Genomic DNA, 21,105 nt, shown 5'->3' on the forward strand with positions numbered 1-21,105 from the left:
AGCTTTTCAGCACCTCCTGACTATACACACCAACATAGCAAGTCTAGTTTACAACCTTAACACGCACACCAATTTGGCAGCACAGTGACGAGATACATGTGCCTAGATCAAACTCAAAAGTAATTTAGGTTGCACAGCAAGTAAACAATTGTACAAGTGCTAGAGAATTCCAATTATCAGAGAAATATTTTAGAGATTGGAGGATATTCTCGACACAGCTAAAATCGTTGCTTTAGAAGGAGTATTCAATTATTTATGCCATAGTTTCAAAGACAAAGTTGCAAAATATATCAATAAAAATTCCCAGAATGGACTCAATTTCTTATGGACTGACTTGAATCTTCACCCCGAAATAAACTTTAAACTTGGGCATTCCAGACTTCAGGGAGAAAGTGAGGACTGCAGATGCTGGAGATCAGAGCTGAAAATGTGTTGCTGGAAAAGCGCAGCAGGTCAGGCAGCATCCAAGGAACAGGAGAATCGACGTTTCGGGCACAAGCCCTTCTTCAGGATTCCTGAAGGAGGGCTTGTGCCCGAAACATCGATTCTCCTGTTCCTTGGATGCTGCCTGACCTGCTGCGCTTTTCCAGCAACACATTTTCATTCCAGACTTCAGACCCTGACCTGGACACAAAGTTTATCATGAAGGTAAACAATTTTACACTGCGTCAGAAGATCAAGAGTTTACGGGGTTTCTCAGTAGAACCTGATGACATATATTGCATTACAGCAGGTCGAAATCAAAACATCAAGAAAAGAATGGACACAGATTGGTCTGTATTTGGATATCGATGATGCTTGCACAAATTTGGACATCACTTTTGGTTAAATGGTGAACAAAGTTGGAGGGAAATCAGTGACAATGAAGACAACTAGCTAAGAAAATATTGGATTCAGCATTGAGCTTTTACGTCCATCCAATGGGACAAAGCTTAATCCAACTGTAATATTCAAGAGAAAACACTTCCACAAACATTATGTGGATGTACCTACCAGAGAAGGTGCAAAACCTGACCTACTCTTGGGAGATAAGGCTGGGCAGGTTACGGAGGTGTTCGTGGGGGAGCACTTTGGAGCCAGCAACCATAATTCTATTAGTTTTAAAATAGTGATGGAAAAGGATAGACCACATCAGAAAGCTAAAGTTCTAAATTGGAGGAAGGCTAATTTTGACGGTATTAGGCAAGAACTTTCAAAAGCCGATTGGAGGGGCAGACGTTCGCAGGTAAAGGGACGGCTGGCATATGGGAAGCCTTCAGAAATGAGATAATGAGAGTCCAGAAAAAGTATATTCCTGTTAGGGTGAAAAGGAAAAGCTAGGCAAAAGTGAGGTCTGCAGATGCTGGAGATTAGAGTGGTGCTGGAAAAGCATAGCAGGTCAGGCAGCATCAGAGGAGCAGGAAAATAGACATTTCAGGCAGAAACCCTTCATCAGGAAACTGAAAGGAAAGGCTGGTAGGTGTAGGGAATGCTGGATGACTAAAGAAATTGAGGTTTTGGTTAAGAAAAAGAAGGAAGCATATGTCAGGTATAGATCGAACAAATTCTTAGAAGAGTATACTTATAAGAGAAAGCAAGAGGGCAAAAAGGGGCATGAGATAGCTTTGGCAAATAGAGTTAAGAAGAATCCAAAAGGGTCCTTACAAATACATTAAGACAAAAGGCAAACTGGGGAGAGAATAGGGCCCCTCAAAGATCAGCAAGGCAGCCTTTATGTGGAGCCGCAAGAGATGGTGGGAGATAGTAAACAAGTAGTTTGCATCAGTATATCCTGTGGAAAAGGACATGGAAGATATAGAATGTAGGGAAATAGATAGTCTTGCAAAATGTCCATATTACAGAGGAGGAAGTGCTGGATGTCTTGAAACACAAAAGTGGAAACATCCCCAGGAGCTGATCAGGTGGACCCTAGAACTCAGTGGGAGCTAGGAAAGTGATTGCTGGGCACCTTGCTGAGATATTTGTATCATCGATATCACAGGTGAGGTGCCAGAAGACTGGAAGTTTGCTGACATGGTGCCACTGTTTAAGAAGTGTGGTAAGGACAAGCCAGGAAGCTATAGACCAGTGAGCCTGACTTCGACAGTGGGCAAGCTGTGGAGGGAATCCTGAGGGACAGGATGTACGTGTATTTGGAAAGGCAAGGGCTGATCATGGATAGTCAACATGGCTTTGTGCATGGGAAATCATATCTCACAAACTTGGTGAGTTTTCTGAAGTAACAAAGAGGATTGATGAGGACAGAGTGCTGGACGGGATCTATATAGACTTCAGTAAGGCATTCGACAAGGTTCCCCATGGGAGACTGGTCAACAAGGTTAGATTTCACTGAATACAGAGAGAACTAGCCATTTGGATAAAGAACTGGCTCAAAGGTAGAAGACAGAGGGTGGTGGTGGAGGGTTGTTTTTCAGACTGGAGGCCTGTGACCAACAGAGTGCCACAAGGATCGGTGCTGGGTCCTCTACTTTTTGTCATTTATATAAATAATTTGGATGTGGACATAGGAGGTATAGTTAGTAAATTTGCAGATGACACCAAAACTGGAGTTGTAGTGGACAGCAAAGGAGGATATCTCAGATTACAATGGGATCTTGATCAGTTGGGCCAATGGGCTGAGAAGTGGTCGATCGAGTTTAATTTAGATAAATGTGACGTGGTGCATTTTGGGAAAGCAAATCTTACCAGGACTTATACACTTAATGATAAGGTCCTAGGTGAGTGTTGCTGAACAAAGATACCTTGGAGTGCAGGTTCATAGACCCTTGAACGTGGAGTCGCAGGTAGATAGGATAGTGAAGGCAGCGTTTGGTATGCTTTCCTTTATCAGTCAGAGAATTGAGTACAGGAGTTGGAAGGTCATGTTGCGGCTGTACAGGACATTGATTAGGCCACTGTTAGAATATTGCATGCAATTCTGGTCTCCTTCCTATCGGAAAGATGTTGTGAAACATAAAAGGGTTCAGAAAAGATTTACAAGCATGTTGCCAAGGTTGGAGGATTTGAGCTATAGGGAGAGGCTGAACAGGCTGGTGCTGTTTTCCCTGGAGCGTCAGAAGCTGAGGAGTGACCTTTAAAGAGGTTTATAAAATCATGAGGGGCATGGATAGAATAAATAGACAAGGTCTTTTTCCTGGGGTGGGAGAGTCCAGAACTTGAGGGCATAGGTTTAGGGTGAGAGGGGAAAGAGACCTAAGGGGCAACTTTTTCACGCAGAAAGTGGTACTTGGATGGAATGAGCTGCCAGAGGACGTGGTGGAGGCTAGTACAATTGCAACATTCAAAAAGCTATCTGCACGGGTATATGAATAGGAAGGGTTTGCAGGGATATGGGCAAGGTGCTGGCAGATGGAACTAGATTGGGTTGGGATATCCGGTCGGCCTGGACAAGTTAGACCAAAGGGTCTGCTTCCGTGCTGTACATCTCTATGATTCAATGACTAATTGTTCACGTTGATGTGGATGCAGGTACATGGCTTAAAAATATGGCAGAAGAAAATGTATGGAATTTTCAAACAGAATTACAGAAAGAAAAATATCTTATCTGGGATGTCTCTTGAAACAAGCCTTTCAAGAACAGCATTAGTTTAAGTTTACATGACTGGATGATTGGAGAAGAGAAGACGTTCATCAAAAAGAGGCACCATCAGGCTCAGATGTTAGCAACCCTCTGAATTGCTTATCAAGGCCTGCAGTGAAATCTAAACACACAGATTGTTATCAAAGTATTCAAGGAATGTGGGCTACCACTGGAGGAGGGAGGTCAGTGATTGTTCTGGAATCAAGCACTTGATGTTTTGTGGTGGGGTCATGGTTCAGGAGGAGCCATGAGGGTGAAAGTGAATTCTTGTTTGCTAAGGATATTAAGGAAAATGGAATCAGGGCAGTTAAATGGAATAGAGGTGCAGATTAATTATGATCTAACTGAAATATTAAAACTGGCTGAAAGTGCTGAAAAGTGTACTTTTTGTCTGATGTTCTTCACCAGCTGTGTGCCTACACCCTGAATACATGGTGCATACATCTCAATCCAATCCACATTGCTAGTTACACAGTTGGAACACATAAGCACATAAAACTACAAGATACAGCAACAGGGTGCAACAATAAACAGTTGAAGATATGCTGCACCTGGTCTCCCAAGGTCTGGCAGTAAAGGCATAAGGTTTAGATGTCAAAGCTCCGACAGGGCAAAGATCAATGATGTTTCCTGACACTTCTGACATGAACATTTTCTCGATGTATGTGCCAACTTGCATCTCATTTCCTCTTCCTGTGGTGCCCAGGTCATCCACTCCTGCCACCTCACTGGCAAACCTGCAGAAGGATAAAAGAGAATTACAATTCCCTCCCAGAATTGAGTGTTTGTATTCAGCAAAATGAATGGAAATTGGGGATTTCCCCATTACGTGCATTATATCATTTTTAAGTAAATTAGGGTAGTATACTGAAGGTTACAACATTTAACCTTCAGTAAGGCGATCAACTGAAGAAATGGGTGAAGAAACATAACTTGAATTCTTTGATGATTTTTATCCCCTCTCTGATAGAGTCATAGAGGTGTACAGCATAGAAAAAGACCCTCGATCCAACTCATCCATGCCAACCAGATACCCGAACCTAATCTAGTCCCATTTGCCAGCACTTGGTTGATATCCCTCTCAAACCTTCCTATTCATATACCCATCCAGATGCCTTTTAAATGTTGCAACTGTACCAACCTTCACCACGTTCTCTGGCAACTCATTTCATTCACGCACCACCCTCTGTGTGAAAAAGTTGCTCCTTCGGTCCCTTTTTAAAAATATTTTCTCCTCACCCTAAACCTATGCCCTCTAGTTCTGGACTCCCAACACCTGTACTCAACACTCTGACCAAAAAAGGACAGCACACCCAATGCCTTCTTCACTATCCTATCTACCTGTGACTCAGCTAAGGAGCTATGAACCTGCACTCCAAGGTTTCCTTGTTCAGCAACACTCTCCAGGACATTACCAGTAAGTGTATAAATCATGCTCTGATCTCTTTTTCTAAAATGCAGCACCTCACATTTATCTGAATTCAACTCCATCTGCCACTCCTCAGCCCATTGGCCCATCTGATCAAGATCCCATTGTACTCGGAGGTAACCTTCTTCACTTTCCCCTACACCTCCAATTTTGGTGTCATCTGCAAACTTACTATGCCTCTTATGCTCACATCAAAATCATTTATATAAATGCCAGAAAGCAGTGGACCCAGCACCGATCCTTGTGGCACTCCAAAGGTCACAGGCCTCCAGTCTGAGAAACAACCCTGGCTAGTTCTTCCTGTATTCCATGAGATCTAACCTTGCTAATCAGTCTCCCATGGGGAACCTTGTTGATCGCCTTACTGAAGTCCATATAGATCACATTTATCACTCGGCCCTCATCAATCCTCTTGATTGCGTTTTTTGAAAAAGTAACAAAGTTTGTGAGACATGATTTCCCATGCACAAAGCTATGCTGGCATTCCCTAATCAATCCTTGCCTCTCTAAATACATGTACATCCTGTCGATCAGGATTCCCTCCAACTTGCCCACCAGTCTATAGTCCCCTGGTTTGTCTTTACCACTTTTCTTAAACAATGGCACCACGTTTGCCACCCCCCAGTCTTCCGGCACCTCACCTGTGACTATCGATGATACAAGTGTCTCAGCAAGAGGCCCAGCAATCACTTCCCTAGCTTCCCACAGAGTTCTCGGGTACACCTGATCAAGTCCTGAGGATTTATCAACCTTCATGCATTTCAATACATCCAGCACTTCCTCCTCTGTAATATGGACATTTTTCAAGATGTCACCATCTATTTCCCCACATTCTATATCTTCCATGTCCTTTTCCACAGTAAACACTAATGCAACATACTTGTTTATTATCTCCCACATCTCCTGCGGCTCCACATAGGCTGCCTTGCTGATCATTGAGGGGCCCTATTCTGTGCCTAGTTACCCTCTTTTCCTTAAATATATTTATAAACGGAAATGCAGAATACTTCTTAAAAGGAAGAATTGACAATTGTGTGTGCCTTTCACAATTCCAAGATGTTCCAAAACAGTTTAAAGTCAATATAGTATGTAGTTGTAATCTAATAAATCAGCGAGCCGAATTATGCACAGTAAGTTCCCACAACGGCCATACCAGTCTGAAAACTGCCCGATCTCATCTGATCTCGGAAGCAAAGCAGACTCAGGCCTGGTTAATACTTGGATGGGAGACCGCCTGGGAATACCAGCTGCAGTAGGCTTTTAAAAGTCAGGTAGTGTGGCTGAGCGGTCTAAGGCTCCAGTCTCTACAGAGGCGTGGGTTCAAATCCCACCGCTGCCATTGGTGCAAGTTGCAGTTTGCCCTGTCATGAGTCCAACTTTGTATTGCTGCATTTAAATATCTTGAAACGTTTAAATGTGGATCAATCCCCAGGACCTGATCAACTGTACCCGAGAACTCCGTGGGAACCTAGAGAAGTGATTGCTGGGCCTCTTACTGAGATATTTGTATCATTGGTATCACAGGTGAGGTGCCGGAAGATTGGAGGTTGGCAAACGTGGTGCCACGGTTTAAGAAGGGCGGTAAAGACAAGCCAGGGAACTATAGACCGGTGAGCCTGACCTCGGTGGTGGGCAAGTTGTTGGAGGGAATCCTGAGGGACAGGATGTGCATGTATTTGGAAAGGCAAGGACTGATTAGGGATAGTCAACACGGCTTTGTGCGTGGGAAATCATGTCTCACAAACTTGATTGTTACTGCTTCAAAAAACTCAAAGAAGATTGATGAGGGCAGAGCAGTAGATGTGATCTATATGGACTTCAGTAAGGCGTTCGACAAGGTTCCCCATGGGAGACTGATTAACAAGGTTAGATCTCATGGAATACAGGGAGAACGAGCCATTTGGATAAAGAATTGGCTCAAAGGTAGACGACTGAGGGTGGTGGTGGAGAGCTGTTTTTCAGAATGGAGGCCTGTGACCAGCGGTGTGCCACAAGGATCGGTGCTGGGCCCTCTACTTTTTGTCATTTACATAAATGATTTGGATGCAAGCATAAGAGGTACAGTTAATAAGGTTGCAGATGAAACCAAAATTGGACGTGTAGTGGACAGCGAAGAGGGTTACCTCAGATTACATCAGGATCTGGACCAGATGGGCCAATCGGCTGAGAAGTGGCAGATGGAGTTTAATTCAGATAAATGCGAGGTGCTGCATTTTGGGAAAGCAAATCTTAGCAGGACGTATACGCTTAATGGTAAGGTCCGAGGGAGTGTTGCTGAACAAAGATCTTGGAAGGCAGGTTCATAGCTCCTTAAAGTGGAGTCGCAGGTAGATAGGATAGTGAAGGCAGTGTTTGGTATGCTTTCCTTTATTGGTCAGAGTATTGAGTACAGGAGTGGGAGGTCATGTTGCAACTGTACAGGACATTGGTTCTGCCACTTTTGGAACATTGCGTGCAATTCTGGTCTCCTTCCTATCGGAAAGATGTTGTGAAACTGGAAAGGGTTCAGAAAAGATTTACAAGGATGTTGCCAGGGTTGGAGGATCTGAGCTACAGGGAGAGGTAGAGGGTGGTACATGTATGGAATGAGCTGCCAGAGGATGTGGAGGAGGCTGGTACAATTGCAACATTTAAGAGGCATTTGGATGGATATATGAATAGGAAGGGTTTGGAGAGATATGGGCAGGGTGCTGGCAGGTGGGACTAGATTGGGTTGGGATATCTGGTCGGCATGGACGGGTTGGACCAAAGGGTCTGTTTCCATGCTGTACATCTCTATGACTCTAAATAGGGAATGAGAAAATAACTAAACTATTTTAATGATGCTAGCTGAAGGATTAACATTGGTTAGGACATTTTCTTAGAGTGTCATGAGATCTTTTATGTCCACCTAAAAGGGTAGATGGGCCCTCAGTTTAATATTGCACTTCAAAGACGACAGCTTCTCCAATACAGCACCCTCTCAGTACTGCATTGGTATGTCAGCCGAGACTTTTTTATTCAAGTCTATATAATGGGACTTCAGAGGAATACATGCTACCTAATGAGCTACAGCCAGCACCTTGGGGATACAACTCTTTTCATAGCTGACATCAGCGACACTTTCCACAGAGCTTCTTGTCTGCATCGATGCTTGAGAAAGCAGACTTGGTGTTCATCAACTATTGGAAGAATGGTTTTAATAAGATATACAGTTAATAAGAATAGTTTTGAAAAATTACCTGATACAGCGTGTGCAGTGGATACACCTCGTCATTATGGTTTTCACAAGAGGCCCAATGTTTTTATCTTCCACAGCTCTCTTTCCCTCTGTAAACCTGCTTCGGTCACTGCCGAACATCATTGACTGATCCTATAACAAATCAATCACAATTATTACATCGCACATATAAAATGGGAACGACAAACAGACAGACAGTCATTAAATAATAGACATGGAAGGATCAAACAATATTGGCTGGCAATCTCATATAGTGTCTGGAAGACACAATATCTAACTAAATATGCTACAACTGCATGCAATTCCTGTCTGCAACGCTTGAGTTTCCCATTTCATACATTGTCTGCCGATACAAGACTTTGAAAAGTCTAAGAACAGTGCCTCCAGTGAGGAATAAAAATTGTTATTATTTGTTCTGTAAGCATGTTATGCTGTAATAAGAGTTGACAGGAAATCATGCAAATATAAGGCTTTTAATAAATATGGATATATCTAACCTCGGAGGCATTATGATATGCAAACATGTGGCTTAAGAAGTAAAGTGATTGAATATAAACTTTATAACTTAAATTATCTGAAGCACTCATTTGAAATTCATTTTACCTTAAAGGATGCCACACAGGACTTCTGCTGGATTTGTCATCAAAAGAACTAATTTTAATATTCTTAAAATTAATCTCATTGAACCTTCAATAAAAATAGGCTTTAACAAACAATTCAATGAGGAACAATTTTACTCATAAAAGAATCAAAAAATGAGAGGGAACAGATGAAATAATTTTCAAAAGAAACTAATGTGATGCAAGAAAAAATATTTTCACACCGAGTTAGGGCTTGGAAGCAATGCCTCAATGTATGGTGGATGCAGGTTCACCTGAAATATTCGAAATGTTTCTATTCACAAAATCATATACCAATGTGCAGGATTACAGAAAAAAGACAGGAGGATGGCACTAATTCAACATGCTCAGTTGGAGAGCAAGTGCAAATATGATGGGCTGAATGCCCTCTTTCTGCATTGTAATCATTCTGTGATTTTGTGAACTCTCCAGTAATTCTTTGGCCTATGCCTTTGTCTTGTCATTCTCTGTTAGTTTCATTATAAAAACAACATTTGTCTGTGATATTCTTCCAAAGACTGTACAATTTCACTCAGTATAATTCCTTGACTTTCTCTTTTTCCTCTTACTCAAGTGCTTCAGCACTTCTCTCCAAACACTCCATACCCTTCCAATGCAGCCTCAGGCAATTCTTACAGTTGCTGTTTGGAGAACTCTGGCAGCAAGTTAGTAGCCGAGAATTCTCCTTTAGGCTAGAGAGAATGCAAGTGTCCATCTGTTTGGGTGAACTAATGGAGCAGTTCAAGCAGTGCATTCACCAGGCAGGCATCTCAGATCTAACAGTATTCCTGCACTCTAAGGCACCATACATAAGCAACATTCTGGGAATGCCTTGTAAAGAGATAAAGTCTCACAACTTGTAATAAAGGACAGCAAACACAAGAGCAGGAGTCAAATATTGAGCCCCTCAAGCCAATTCTACCATCGACTTAATTAATAAAAGATTTGTACTCGAAATCTACAAACACACATCTTGTTTCTATTATCCCTACTCAACAAAAAATGACCTATTGTCAATTTCAAACATTCAAATGCCACAAAGCTGCTAGAACTTCTGTGGAGGGAGCGTTCCAAAATCCCACTACTTTGCATGAAGTACGTCTATTTATCATCCCTGAATGACCCAGCTCTAATGTTACAGCTGTGCGCCAAGTCCTTCTGGATGTTTCCATCAGAAGAAATATATTCTAACATCTCAAACTCTTTAATCAGCTGCAATTGTCCATAAGATCAGTCCCTTTCTCTTCTCTTGCCATGGGAATGCAATGCATCATAATTTGATACGCTTTAGAAACTGGTGGAATTTATTTAATTCAGAAGGATACCTGACGACATATTGAAATAACAGAAGATTTAACATTATTGCCACAAAATAGGGTAAGCTTAGCACAAACATTAAATGGAACTTCAAAGTATTCTGCCCTTAGTGTATTTTGTTTATTTTCTGGCCTTAAATTGTATTCTCAACACTCTCACAAAAAGCAAACAGCTGGTGTGAACAGTTAACTTTAACTCGCCAGCAAATTTATTCATAAGGCAGCAGGCAATTCCTTGGTTAGTAGCCATCAGCTTTGTGGAAGGGACATAAGTTTCATACCTGCCTCTATCAGATCTTCAGTCCTGAACACTATATTGCAGCTCATGTTGAAATAAGCACCTTAGGAACCCACAATCAAAACTTCAATTGTAAGCTGCAAAATGGAGATTATCTGCGATTTGATATTATTGGCTTAAAGGTACTCCAATTTTTTTTATTTAGGAGGTACAATATACAAGAACTTTTGTATCAATTTTATGTACCCATTCCACTTTTACTTTTAATAAATCTGATTTTATTTATAGCACAAGGCTCACTGTCCACAGGGTTTGTTCAAAATAGCATGGAAACAGGAGGGTTTAGCAGTGAACAGCTTATAGTAAAACAACTTTGGTCTGATACCTAGACAGTACTGCATTGCCAGATATAATACAGTTCCAAGGAGAATGAACGTCATCTATAGGCATGGAACACAAGTAAAATTGATGGAAGCCACCAGAATTATAACACCTTTACCCTATTACATCTTCACTCATGGAAGCAAGGACTTTTTACATTCATTATTATCATTAGCAGTGATACCTGGAGATCACATTCCCCTCCTTGATCACAGATGGGACAATCCAATGGGTGATTAGCCAGCAGAAACTCCATCACACCTTCCCTATTATGGCAAAACAAAAATGAAGCACAATGACTAGATTCAATAATACACAAGGTAATGAAGCTCAAATCTTTTGTTGCACAATGAACATTGAATGTTCCACTAAGACACAAACCATCAGTGAAACCTGTTCGGTCTCCGGAGTACACGGTATCTATCTTACCAATACTGTTCAACCCAAACCAAAACCTTATGTTTTGTCTTCTGGAAAGCATTCGCATTGTCTTTCTCCTTCCTGCAAGTTACTTTCACCCCCCCCACCCCAAGAACCTCAAGTTTTCACAAAACTTGGCAATTAACATCCAAAATCAGTTTGACAATTTATTTCATTAATAACTGGTACCGATTGCAATTGAGCAGTACAAAAAAATGGTTCTTTCAGTTTATTTTAAACAAAGCAATTTCGGTTTTACATAAAGCAATCTACAAAAGGCTTCCATACATAGGAATGGGAGTAGGCTATTCAGACTGCCTTAATACCACTTTTTCACACTGTCACCACATGCTTCGATGAGTCTTCAGTGATCTATTGCTTTATGTCTTGAATATGCTGGTTGATATGAGCTTCAGCAGCCCTTTGGGCTAGAAGGATCCACAGATTCACAAGTTTCCAAGTGAAGAAACTCCTCCGCATCTCTTTAACCCTTATTCTGAAATTATGTGCCCCAAGTTTGTGAACTCAACAGACGGGAGAAATATCCCATCCACACTCACATCACCACATACTGCAAGAACTTTCTCCGTTTTGCATCCTTAATCCTATCCTTTTTCTAATCGTAACTACCCACCTCTAATTCTAAACCCTAACCCATGTATACAACCACAACCACTAAGCTGAAATCCTACTCTTAACCATATCTCCTAGTTAAAAATCACACCACCAGGATATAGTCCAGCAGGTTTATTTGGAAGCACTAGCTTTCAGAGCCCTGCTCCTTCATCAGGTGGTTATGCACAACCACCTGATGAAGGAGCAGCACTCCAAAAGCTAGTTGTGTGATTTTTAACTTTTGTCCACCCCAGTCCAACACCTACTCCTCCACACCATATCTCCTAACCCACTAAACATAGTAATCTCTAAACCTAACATCTGAACCTCACCACTAAGTGTTAAATAATGACTCCTGCCCCTTATCCACATCCAGCTACCAGTCACTGAGATGGACAGGAGTTGAGAAAATTGTGGTGGGGAGTATAGGGTGTATGCTACTGGGGGTGAGGGTACACAAACAGAAAGTGGGGAAAATTCCACCTCATTTCTATCATTAAGCAGAGACCTTTTGTTTTTAAATTGTGCTTCTGATTTCTAGATTCCTCTGCAAAAGGAAAGATCCTATCAGCATCTATCCTGTCAAACTTCTAAATACGAATCCAAACTGCTACAAACCACAAACCTAATTAATATCACCAATCACTGATCATAATACTAACAAAGGAAATAGGAGCAGAAGTTGATCATTCAGCTCCCCCCTCCCAGGCCTGCTCTGCTGTTCAGTAAGATCACCATTGAGCTGTCTGTGTTTCAAATTCCATCCTTCCATCTGTCCCCAGCATTTGATTCCCCTGACAATAAGAATCAATCTGCCACTGCTTTAAAACATTTAAAGACCCTGCCTCTACCATCTTCTGAGGCAGAGTGTCCCAATAACCCACTGAAAAAATTTACCCTTTTTTAAAAATTGTGCCCCCTAATTCTGGACTGACCCCACAAGTGAAGACATCCTTTCCCCATCCACCAAGTCAAAAACAAAAGCAGAAATTGCTGGAAAAGCTCAGCAAGTCTGGCAGCATCTGTGGAGAGAATGCAGAGTTAATGTTTCAAGTATAGTGAGCCTGAACTCAAAATATTAACTTTGTTTTCTCTCCACAGATGCTGCCAGACTTCTTAAGTTTCTCCAGCAATTTCAGTTTTTGTTTGTTTCAGATCCCCAGCATTAGTTCTTTGTTTTATTTCATTCCACAATGTTAAGACATTCATGAACTTATACATTCCAATCAAGTCAGCCTCTCACTCTGAACCAATGCAGAAAAAAGTGTAATTTGTCTAATGTGGGGGGTCAGTTAACTCAGTTGGTTAGTTTTTAAATGCAGAGTGACACTAATATAGGATCATAGAATTTTACAGTACAGAATTCAGCCATTCGACCCATCATATCTGTACCAACTCCCTAAAGAGCTACCCAGCAAGTCCCACTCTCCAGCCTTTTCTTTGCAGCCCTTTAGCTTCATCACTCTGAAGGATATATCAAGCTCTCTTTTGAATTCTCCTATGGAATCCACCACCACCACCCTCCCAGGCAGCACACTGCAAATCCTAACAACTCTAAGTGAAGAAGTTTCTCCTCATTTCACTCCTAGCGCTCTTGCTGACAATTTTGTGAACCCCAGTTACTGACATATCAAATAGTGGAAACAGAATATCATTCTTTACCCTTTCAAAGTGTTCCTAATTTTGAACCTCAAGGTGGTCACCACTTAAACTTCTCTGCTCAAAAGAGAATAAGCCCAATCTCTCTAACCTGTCCTTGTATTGAAAATTCTTCATTCCTGATATAATTCTCATAAATCTTCTTTGAACTTCCTCCAGTGCTTTAACATCCTTCTTAAATAAGTTGTCCAGACCTGAACACAGTACTCAAATATGGTCTGACCAATGATTTATACATGTGTAGTATCACTTCCTTGTTATTGTACTCTACCTCCATTTAAAATGCAAAGATTCTAAAGGCCTTCTGAACCACAGTTTTCACTTGTCTGGCTACCTTTACAGAATTGTGTAAGTAAACTATGAGGTCCCTCTGCTCCTGTACTCCACTCAAAGTTGTACCATTGAGCAAGTATTGTCTCTCTCTGTTTCTTCTACTAAAATGCATTACCTCACATTTTTCTACATTGAAATTCATTTACCAGGTGTCTAACATTTGGCAAACGTATCATGTCCCTCTAAAGGTGCTCAGCATCATCCTCACAATTCACTATACTCCTGGGCTTAAATACATCTGCAAATTTAGGGATTGTTCCCTCAACATCCAAACGGTTTACATAAATCAGAAAAAGCAAGGGTCCCAACACTGAACCCTGAAGTACACCATTTCAACTCCTCTCCAATTTGAGAAATGCCCATCAATACCTATCCCCGTTTCCTATCTTTTAGCCAATTTCTAATCCATGTTGCCAAGGACCCATCAATCCTAAACATTTCTAATATGCCATGTGGCACTTTATCAAATGCTTTCTGAACGTCCAAATATATAACATCCACAGCACTGATAGAACATCTTCCACTGCCTGTATCAATTTGTCAAAGAATTCAATTAAAATGTGTCAGACATGACCTGTGGTGGATAATACCAAGTTTACTGCCTAGTATTAACTTTTCCTTTTAAGTATATATTTACCTTATCCCATTTTACAGTTTCCATCAGTTTTCCCACTACTGATACCAAGCTGATAGGCCCGTAGTCTCCTGTGGTATCCTTTGTCCATTTCTTAAATAATGGTGTCATATTTTCAAATCCTCCAACCTCTAGGACTAATCCTGTGTTCCAGGGAGGCCTGGAAACGTTCTGTCAATGGCTCCACAATTTCTTCCTTTAACTCTCTCAGCAATCAAGGATGCATCTTATCTCAGCCTGGCGACTTCTCTAACACGAGTGCTGCCAGCCTTTTCAGCACGTCGTCTTTATCACTATACTGTTCAGTTGCTGAACACACATTTTTGACTAGGCCATTGTCACCTTTTTCTAGAAGCAAAATATTCATTTAGGACCACGATCATATCCTATGTTTCAGTAAGCAGCTTGTTCCTTGTAGCCCCTACTCTATCCTTCACTAATCTTTTACTATTAATATGCTTAAAGAACACCATGTGTTCAATTCCAATACCAGCTGAGGTTACCATGAAGGATTCTCCTTCTCAGCTTCTGTCCTCACCGGAGGTGTGATCACTCTCAGACTAAAATACCATCAGTTGTCTCTCTAATGAACAGCTCCGTAGTGTAGTAAGAATATGGCAACTTTACCTTTACTGAGAATATCTAAACTTTTCTGCACCTTAGAATTCCAGTTAGTTAGTCAGTCAATCTCCTTTTAAGTAATACTTTCCTTTTCATTTTCCTGCCAAAATGACCAACTTCCCATATTTCTTCATTTGCCAGACGTTTTCCCACACAAACCACCCTATCTATATGCATCTACAACCCATTTGTCTTTTTCACAACACGCTTTCTAACTAATCTTGGTATCAGTACAAATTTAATCACCATATCTTTGCTCCTCTTATTAAACACTAACCCCAAAACGATAATCCTAAACTGTCTGCTGCCTGGAGATATTCTTGCACAAAGGAAGTTGAAGACTGGACTTGACACTTGAAATCAGTTTCCTCTTTACAGATGCTGCCAAACCTGTTGAGTTCCTCCAGCAATTTCTGTTTTGACTGGTTACATACCATACCTGGCTTTCTTGCTTTTCTCGGAGTTGGTAAGGATGTTCCACCCTTTCATCACAGGCATAGCACAGGCAGCTACAGGCTGAAAAACAAAAAGAAAACCTAATTGGAACTCAGTTAATTTATCAGAATAATAGCAGTATGTTTAATCAGAAAGTAAATCACATTTGATATGCTTTCCTTTATTGGTCAGAGTATTGAGTACAGGAGTTAGGAGGTCATGTTACGACTGTACAGGACATTGGTTAGGCCACTTTGGAATACTGCATGCAATTCTGGTCTCCTTTCTATTGGAAGGATGTTGTGAAACTTGTAAATACTTTCTGAACCCTTTCAAAGATGTTGGAGGATTTGAGCGAAAGGGAGAGGCTGTTTTCCCTGAAGTGTCGGAGGCTGAGGGGTGACCTTATAGGAGGTTTATAAAATCATGAGGGGCATGGATAGGGTAAATAGACAAGGTCTTTTCCCTGGGGTGGAGGAGTCCAGAACTAGAGGGCATAGGTTCAGGGTGAGAAGGGAAAGATATAGCAGAGACCGAACAGACAACTTTTTCACGCAGAATGTGGTATGTGTGTGGAATGGGCTGCCAGGTGGTGGTGGTGGTGGAGACTAGTACAATTGCAACATTTAAAAGACATTTGGATGGGTATATGAATAGAAAGGGTTTGGGGGAATATGGGCCGGGTGCTCGCAGGCAGGGCCGGATTGAGTTGGGATATCTGGTCGGCATGGACGAGTTGAACCAAAGGGTCTGTTTCCATGCTGTACATCTCTATGACTCTATTGGCAATTTGATATAAGTATATATAGTTTCAGAAATTACAATTAACTTCAACTTTTCAGGAATATGAAAAGGTTTTAAATGGATACTTTTTCTTTGGTCAAAAGTGTGCAGTGCCTCACCTCCAACAGCACTGTATTGATAAAGGTGACAATTCTGCACGTTTACATGTTAAAAGGTAAAGAAAATGTTCAGGCATGAGAGATAGAGAGAAATAAAAAGACAAATGCTATCACTTCAGATGCAGCACTGGAACGACACATTGAATGACTTTCTACAACACTGAATGTGCTGTATTTCTTAGTTGCCTCACTACCACTCTTTCACATATCCCAATAATAAAAGAAATCCTTCCACACAGCTCATTGAATGTGGGAAAGTCATTATTCCTGGGACAAAAACCGTTTTACTCAAGTACGCAATATCATGACAATAAAATTTACTTCACAATACCATCACTTTTCATTGCCCATCTTTTCCAGCTTGTTTACACAATTAGGAATCTATTATAAAGTACGAAAACTCCCATTACCTTAGGAGCTTTTTCAATTTCCACCAGGCACATTCGACAATTCCCAGCAACGGACAACCTGTCATGGTAACAAAACCGAGGGATCTGTATGCCAACTTTCTCGCAGGCCTGTAATCAGAAGAGACAATGGGTTGGTCACATAAAATGGAAAATAACTCAAGAATTTATCTTTCACTGGCAAGCATTCTTGTAGCATGGGGAGAACTGCTTACCTAACGAGTTGATGGATACCTGGAGAGGAGATGGCACGGAGATAAAGGAAAAGTTGCCATCGTTCTACCAGACCAAAGGCCGCACTCTCATTACACAGAAACCACAGGTGTGGTTTAACCCAAGGGTGACCGCGCTCCAGGTGAGGAGAGAGGTCGAGAAGGAGGGTCCTTCAGAGGAACCTCAACCAGTGTAGGAATTGAACCCATGCTGTTGATGTCACCCTGCATTGCAAACCAGCCATCCAGTCACGTGAGCTAAGAAACTCTTGTACTGCCAGTTGATCTCAGAAGAGGTACCACAATTGGCTGAGCAATCTTTTAGTCTCTGCTCCTTATATTGAAAGCTCATAAACCGGCGAAACTAAGGTAAATATAGAGAAATGCTGTTTCCCTTAGCATCTTGAAAATTTCAATCACATCTCTCTACAACCTTTCAAACACAAGACAATACCATCTGGTTTATGCAACCTGTCCTCAAAATTTAACCAATGGGAATCCAGCAACATTCTGGCAAGTCGAAACGATAACCCATCCAAGATCAAGAATATCAATGTTGGCTCTGACATCTAATACTGTAGGTAAACCTCTCAATGATGATGCCCCATTAATATGAAGACTTGTAGAACATGAAACAATTATTTCAATTGAAATCAGCACAAACTCAACAAGGATAACATTAATAGTTTCCTCAAGATGAGAAATGTCACAACTAAAAAAACAAAAAAGTGTTCAAGCTGAATTGTGTACATATATTTGCCATTAATAATTAAATTTACTTCAATTGTGCTTGTGTCCAATTTATTCATGATCAATGTGGTGGACTCTTAACTGCCCTCTGGGCAATTAGGGATGGGCAATAAATGCTGACCCAGGCAGAGATGCCCTTAACCTGTGAATGAATAAAAAAATCATTCTGCGCTATAAGCAACATCAATTAGATTTCTTGGCATAAGAATTTAAGAAGTATAAATGGCACTCCAGGACTATTGGCTACAGCAGCAAGAGTATGCTAATTCTTGATGTAATAGCCAATAACAGAGAAAGCAGCAATTCCAACTGCAAACACTGAATTGGTGAGCGACCCTGTCAAAGCCCAACAGGGGGTGGCATGGTGGCTCAGTGGTTAGCACTGCTGCCTCACAGCACCAGGGACCCAGGTTTGATTGCTGCTTCAGGTGACTGTCCGCGTGGAGTTTGCACATTCTCCCTGTGTCTGCGTGGGTTTCTTCCAGGTGCTCCTGTTTCCTCCCACAATCCAAAAAGATGTGCTGGTGAACTAGCTATGCTAAATTTACCATAGTGTTAGGTGCATTAGTCAGGGGTAAATATAGGGTACGAGAATGGATCTGAGTGGGTTACTCTTCGGAGGGTCAGTGTGGACTTGTTGGGCCGAAGGGCCTGTTCCATCCTTAGGGAATCGAATCTCATCTAAACTTATCAATATCGCCTTCCAAAAGTGGTGTCCAGAAATGAACTCAGTACTCCAGATGTTAACCACAACAAAGTACTCCAGAAACACAAATTTTCCTCTTTTATGTCACCATCTCAGTTTAAAGCTGATAAGTCTATTGGCCTTCTTGACTACTTGCTGTACATCTCCATGACATTCTAATAATCCGGGTTTACGGAACTCTACTGGTTCTAACGTTTCACCAATTAAAGGAGTACTGTGATCTATCCTTTGTAATTCCATATTGAACTTCCTCACACTATTCCATATCAAAACCCATTTAATACATTTTTGCTCATATATTTAGATCATCAATATCTCTAATTGTACACTTCCATTTACACTGTTTACAAAGATACCAAACATTGTGCCACAAGCACAGCTTGATATGTGGCTCTCTCCCACTTAATGCACTGATACCTAACAGAGCAACAAGAGCAGCCATCTTTCAGTCCATAGGTCACAGACAATACTTTTGCCCCATTATTCTGGTTAAAGCTCAGCAAATCGGGTCCTATTTGTGTCTTGCAAGATTTGGACACTCTAGGAACACAGGATTTAAACAAGGATAAATATTGGCATTATGCTTAATTCCCAAAGGCTCATCCACTTGAGTAATTTTATTTGAAACTCAGCTTCCTCTTCTGCTCAAAGATATCATCATAGAATCCCTACAGGGATCACTGCAGCAATGTCCTCTTAACCCTTTCCAGCCCGGCCCAGGTCTAAATTCACAATGTGTATGGTAGCAACTGTACCTGCAGAACAGTGGTTCCAGGCTCCACCATCACTGGCTTGCCATCAACAAACACTTCAACCAGGTTGCTTGCTGCTGTAGCAGTGGTGCGAACTGAAAAGTAAAATAAGTTACCAATAATTTTGTTCTACATGCAAGAAAATATTATAAAGACATGAATAAATAAAGTAACTTGGTAAAGTGCCATTTTAGGATTACAGTGCACAAGTGAATGATACATTTCCTTTCTGTTATTTGAGCAGTGTTTTCCAAACAACGGCACTGCTAGCAGGTGACTGAACTTGGGTCAGGGTGGGCAGGGCTGTGGTGTGGCGTGGCAAATTGACAAAATGTATAGAAATACACAGTTTGAGTATCTGAAATCTGAATATCCAAATCCTCGAGATGCTCATTGGAGATAATCTCCTTTGACTCTCACTTCAATGAGAAGCTCACGATGGAAAAACTGATTTTAAACATGTGCCATAACTCTTGAGAACCAGTAATATTATAATTCAAGAATTTGTTGTGAAAGTTGAGTGCAGAAAACAGACACTGCTAGCAACAAGATGTGTAACAAAGTAAGAAAAGAGCATTCCCAGAGTTCAGAAATATTCAACCCTATGGGGGGGATTCAGTATTATTAAACTTAAACTGCAACAGAACGGAGACAGAAAGAAGAAAAGTAAGGAGTCAAAAATCTCCATACATCTTTGTGCAATTAAGACAAAACCAAAAAGATTTCATTGATGCAATTCAGACCTTGCCAGCTAGTCTGGTTGGTACATGATGCAGACCCATACAATGTGGTGACACTCAAAGATCACGGATGGTGCTAGCAAACCATTAGTTATAACTGCTGATCGCTATCTTCACAGGAAATGAGGGTGAGTCATTAAAATTATTCAGGCCAGCAAAGCCAAAATCCAGAGGACAAAACAATGAGAAATTAGTTTTACTTATTTTAGCTCAAGCAACACAAAAACGATCTTGTAAAGGTCCACATGAAATCCTCGTAAGGTCAAACATTGTTGATCACAGCACTTTCCGTACCATTGTTTTTTGCTCCCAGGATATCTTTGGCAGACTGGGAAGCGCCTGTTAATGCCTTGCGAAGCACAGGTAATCGCAGCATGATTGTGTCCTGCATAAACAGAGAGAGTATTCAGTTAATGGTTACAGGTGTTGTCAAGACTGTACTATACTCATATGGAAAAATAAATGTAAAGCCCATACAGGAACTCTTTATCCAAAGCATATTGTTTCAGATAAGTGCCATGAGCGGAATTATGTTTCCTTTGTCACTCCAAGCTGCTAGGACCTCTGCGCTTTTAAAAAAAATTCACTTGTGGATGTGGAGGTCACTGGTTGGATCATCATTTACCTTTGTATATAAAATCGTCCTTGAAAAAGTGGTGGAGGGCTGCCTTCTTGAACCGCTATAGTCCATTTGGTGTAGATGGACCCATAGCACTATTTGGGAGAAAACTGCAGGATTTTGACCCAGTGACTCTGAAGGAACAGCAATAATTGAAGACTCCCACTCTCATCATAGCTGACAGCAACAAAAATCTTGAAGAATCAAAAGTTGAAAGATTCTAAGATTCAATACATCACTGAAAGGTAGCAAATCTGATTGTGTTATTCAACAGAAGCTGGTTATTGAGAAAAACTGGATGAGCGACTGAAACAATTCAAACATTATGATGTAGGAGAAAGTGAGTACTGCAGATGCTGGTGATCAGAGCTTAAAAATAAGCCCATAAGACATAGGAGTGGAAGTAAGGCAATTCGGCCCATCGAGTCCACTCCGCCATTCAATTATGGGCATTTCAACTCCACTTACCCGCATTCTCCCCGTAGCCCTTAATTCCTTGTGACATCAATAATTTAT

The 21,105-nt window shown here is 41.1% G+C and overlaps 1 protein-coding gene and 1 pseudogene across 1 annotated transcript in view; one reads left to right on the top strand and one right to left on the bottom strand.

The window, feature by feature from the left end:
* The window catches only part of ndufs1 (NADH:ubiquinone oxidoreductase core subunit S1), a 40,531-nt gene that overhangs the window by 14,348 nt on the left and 5,078 nt on the right, over nucleotides 1–21,105 (bottom strand). The window contains exons 2-8 of the mRNA XM_043694482.1: nucleotides 20,265–20,355; nucleotides 19,234–19,325; nucleotides 16,814–16,921; nucleotides 15,506–15,582; nucleotides 10,969–11,050; nucleotides 8,231–8,361; nucleotides 4,052–4,317 (exon numbers count right to left, since the gene is read on the bottom strand). Coding sequence (XP_043550417.1) covers nucleotides 4,052–4,317; nucleotides 8,231–8,361; nucleotides 10,969–11,050; nucleotides 15,506–15,582; nucleotides 16,814–16,921; nucleotides 19,234–19,325; nucleotides 20,265–20,346 — 838 coding nt within the window. The 5' untranslated portion in view covers nucleotides 20,347–20,355. The remainder of the gene's footprint in view (nucleotides 1–4,051; nucleotides 4,318–8,230; nucleotides 8,362–10,968; nucleotides 11,051–15,505; nucleotides 15,583–16,813; nucleotides 16,922–19,233; nucleotides 19,326–20,264; nucleotides 20,356–21,105) is intronic.
* LOC122552065 lies at nucleotides 6,149–6,268 on the top strand (annotated as a pseudogene).

The sequence above is a fragment of the Chiloscyllium plagiosum genome, chromosome 7, assembly GCF_004010195.1.
Source record: "Chiloscyllium plagiosum isolate BGI_BamShark_2017 chromosome 7, ASM401019v2, whole genome shotgun sequence".
NCBI classification, from domain to species: domain Eukaryota; kingdom Metazoa; phylum Chordata; class Chondrichthyes; order Orectolobiformes; family Hemiscylliidae; genus Chiloscyllium; species Chiloscyllium plagiosum.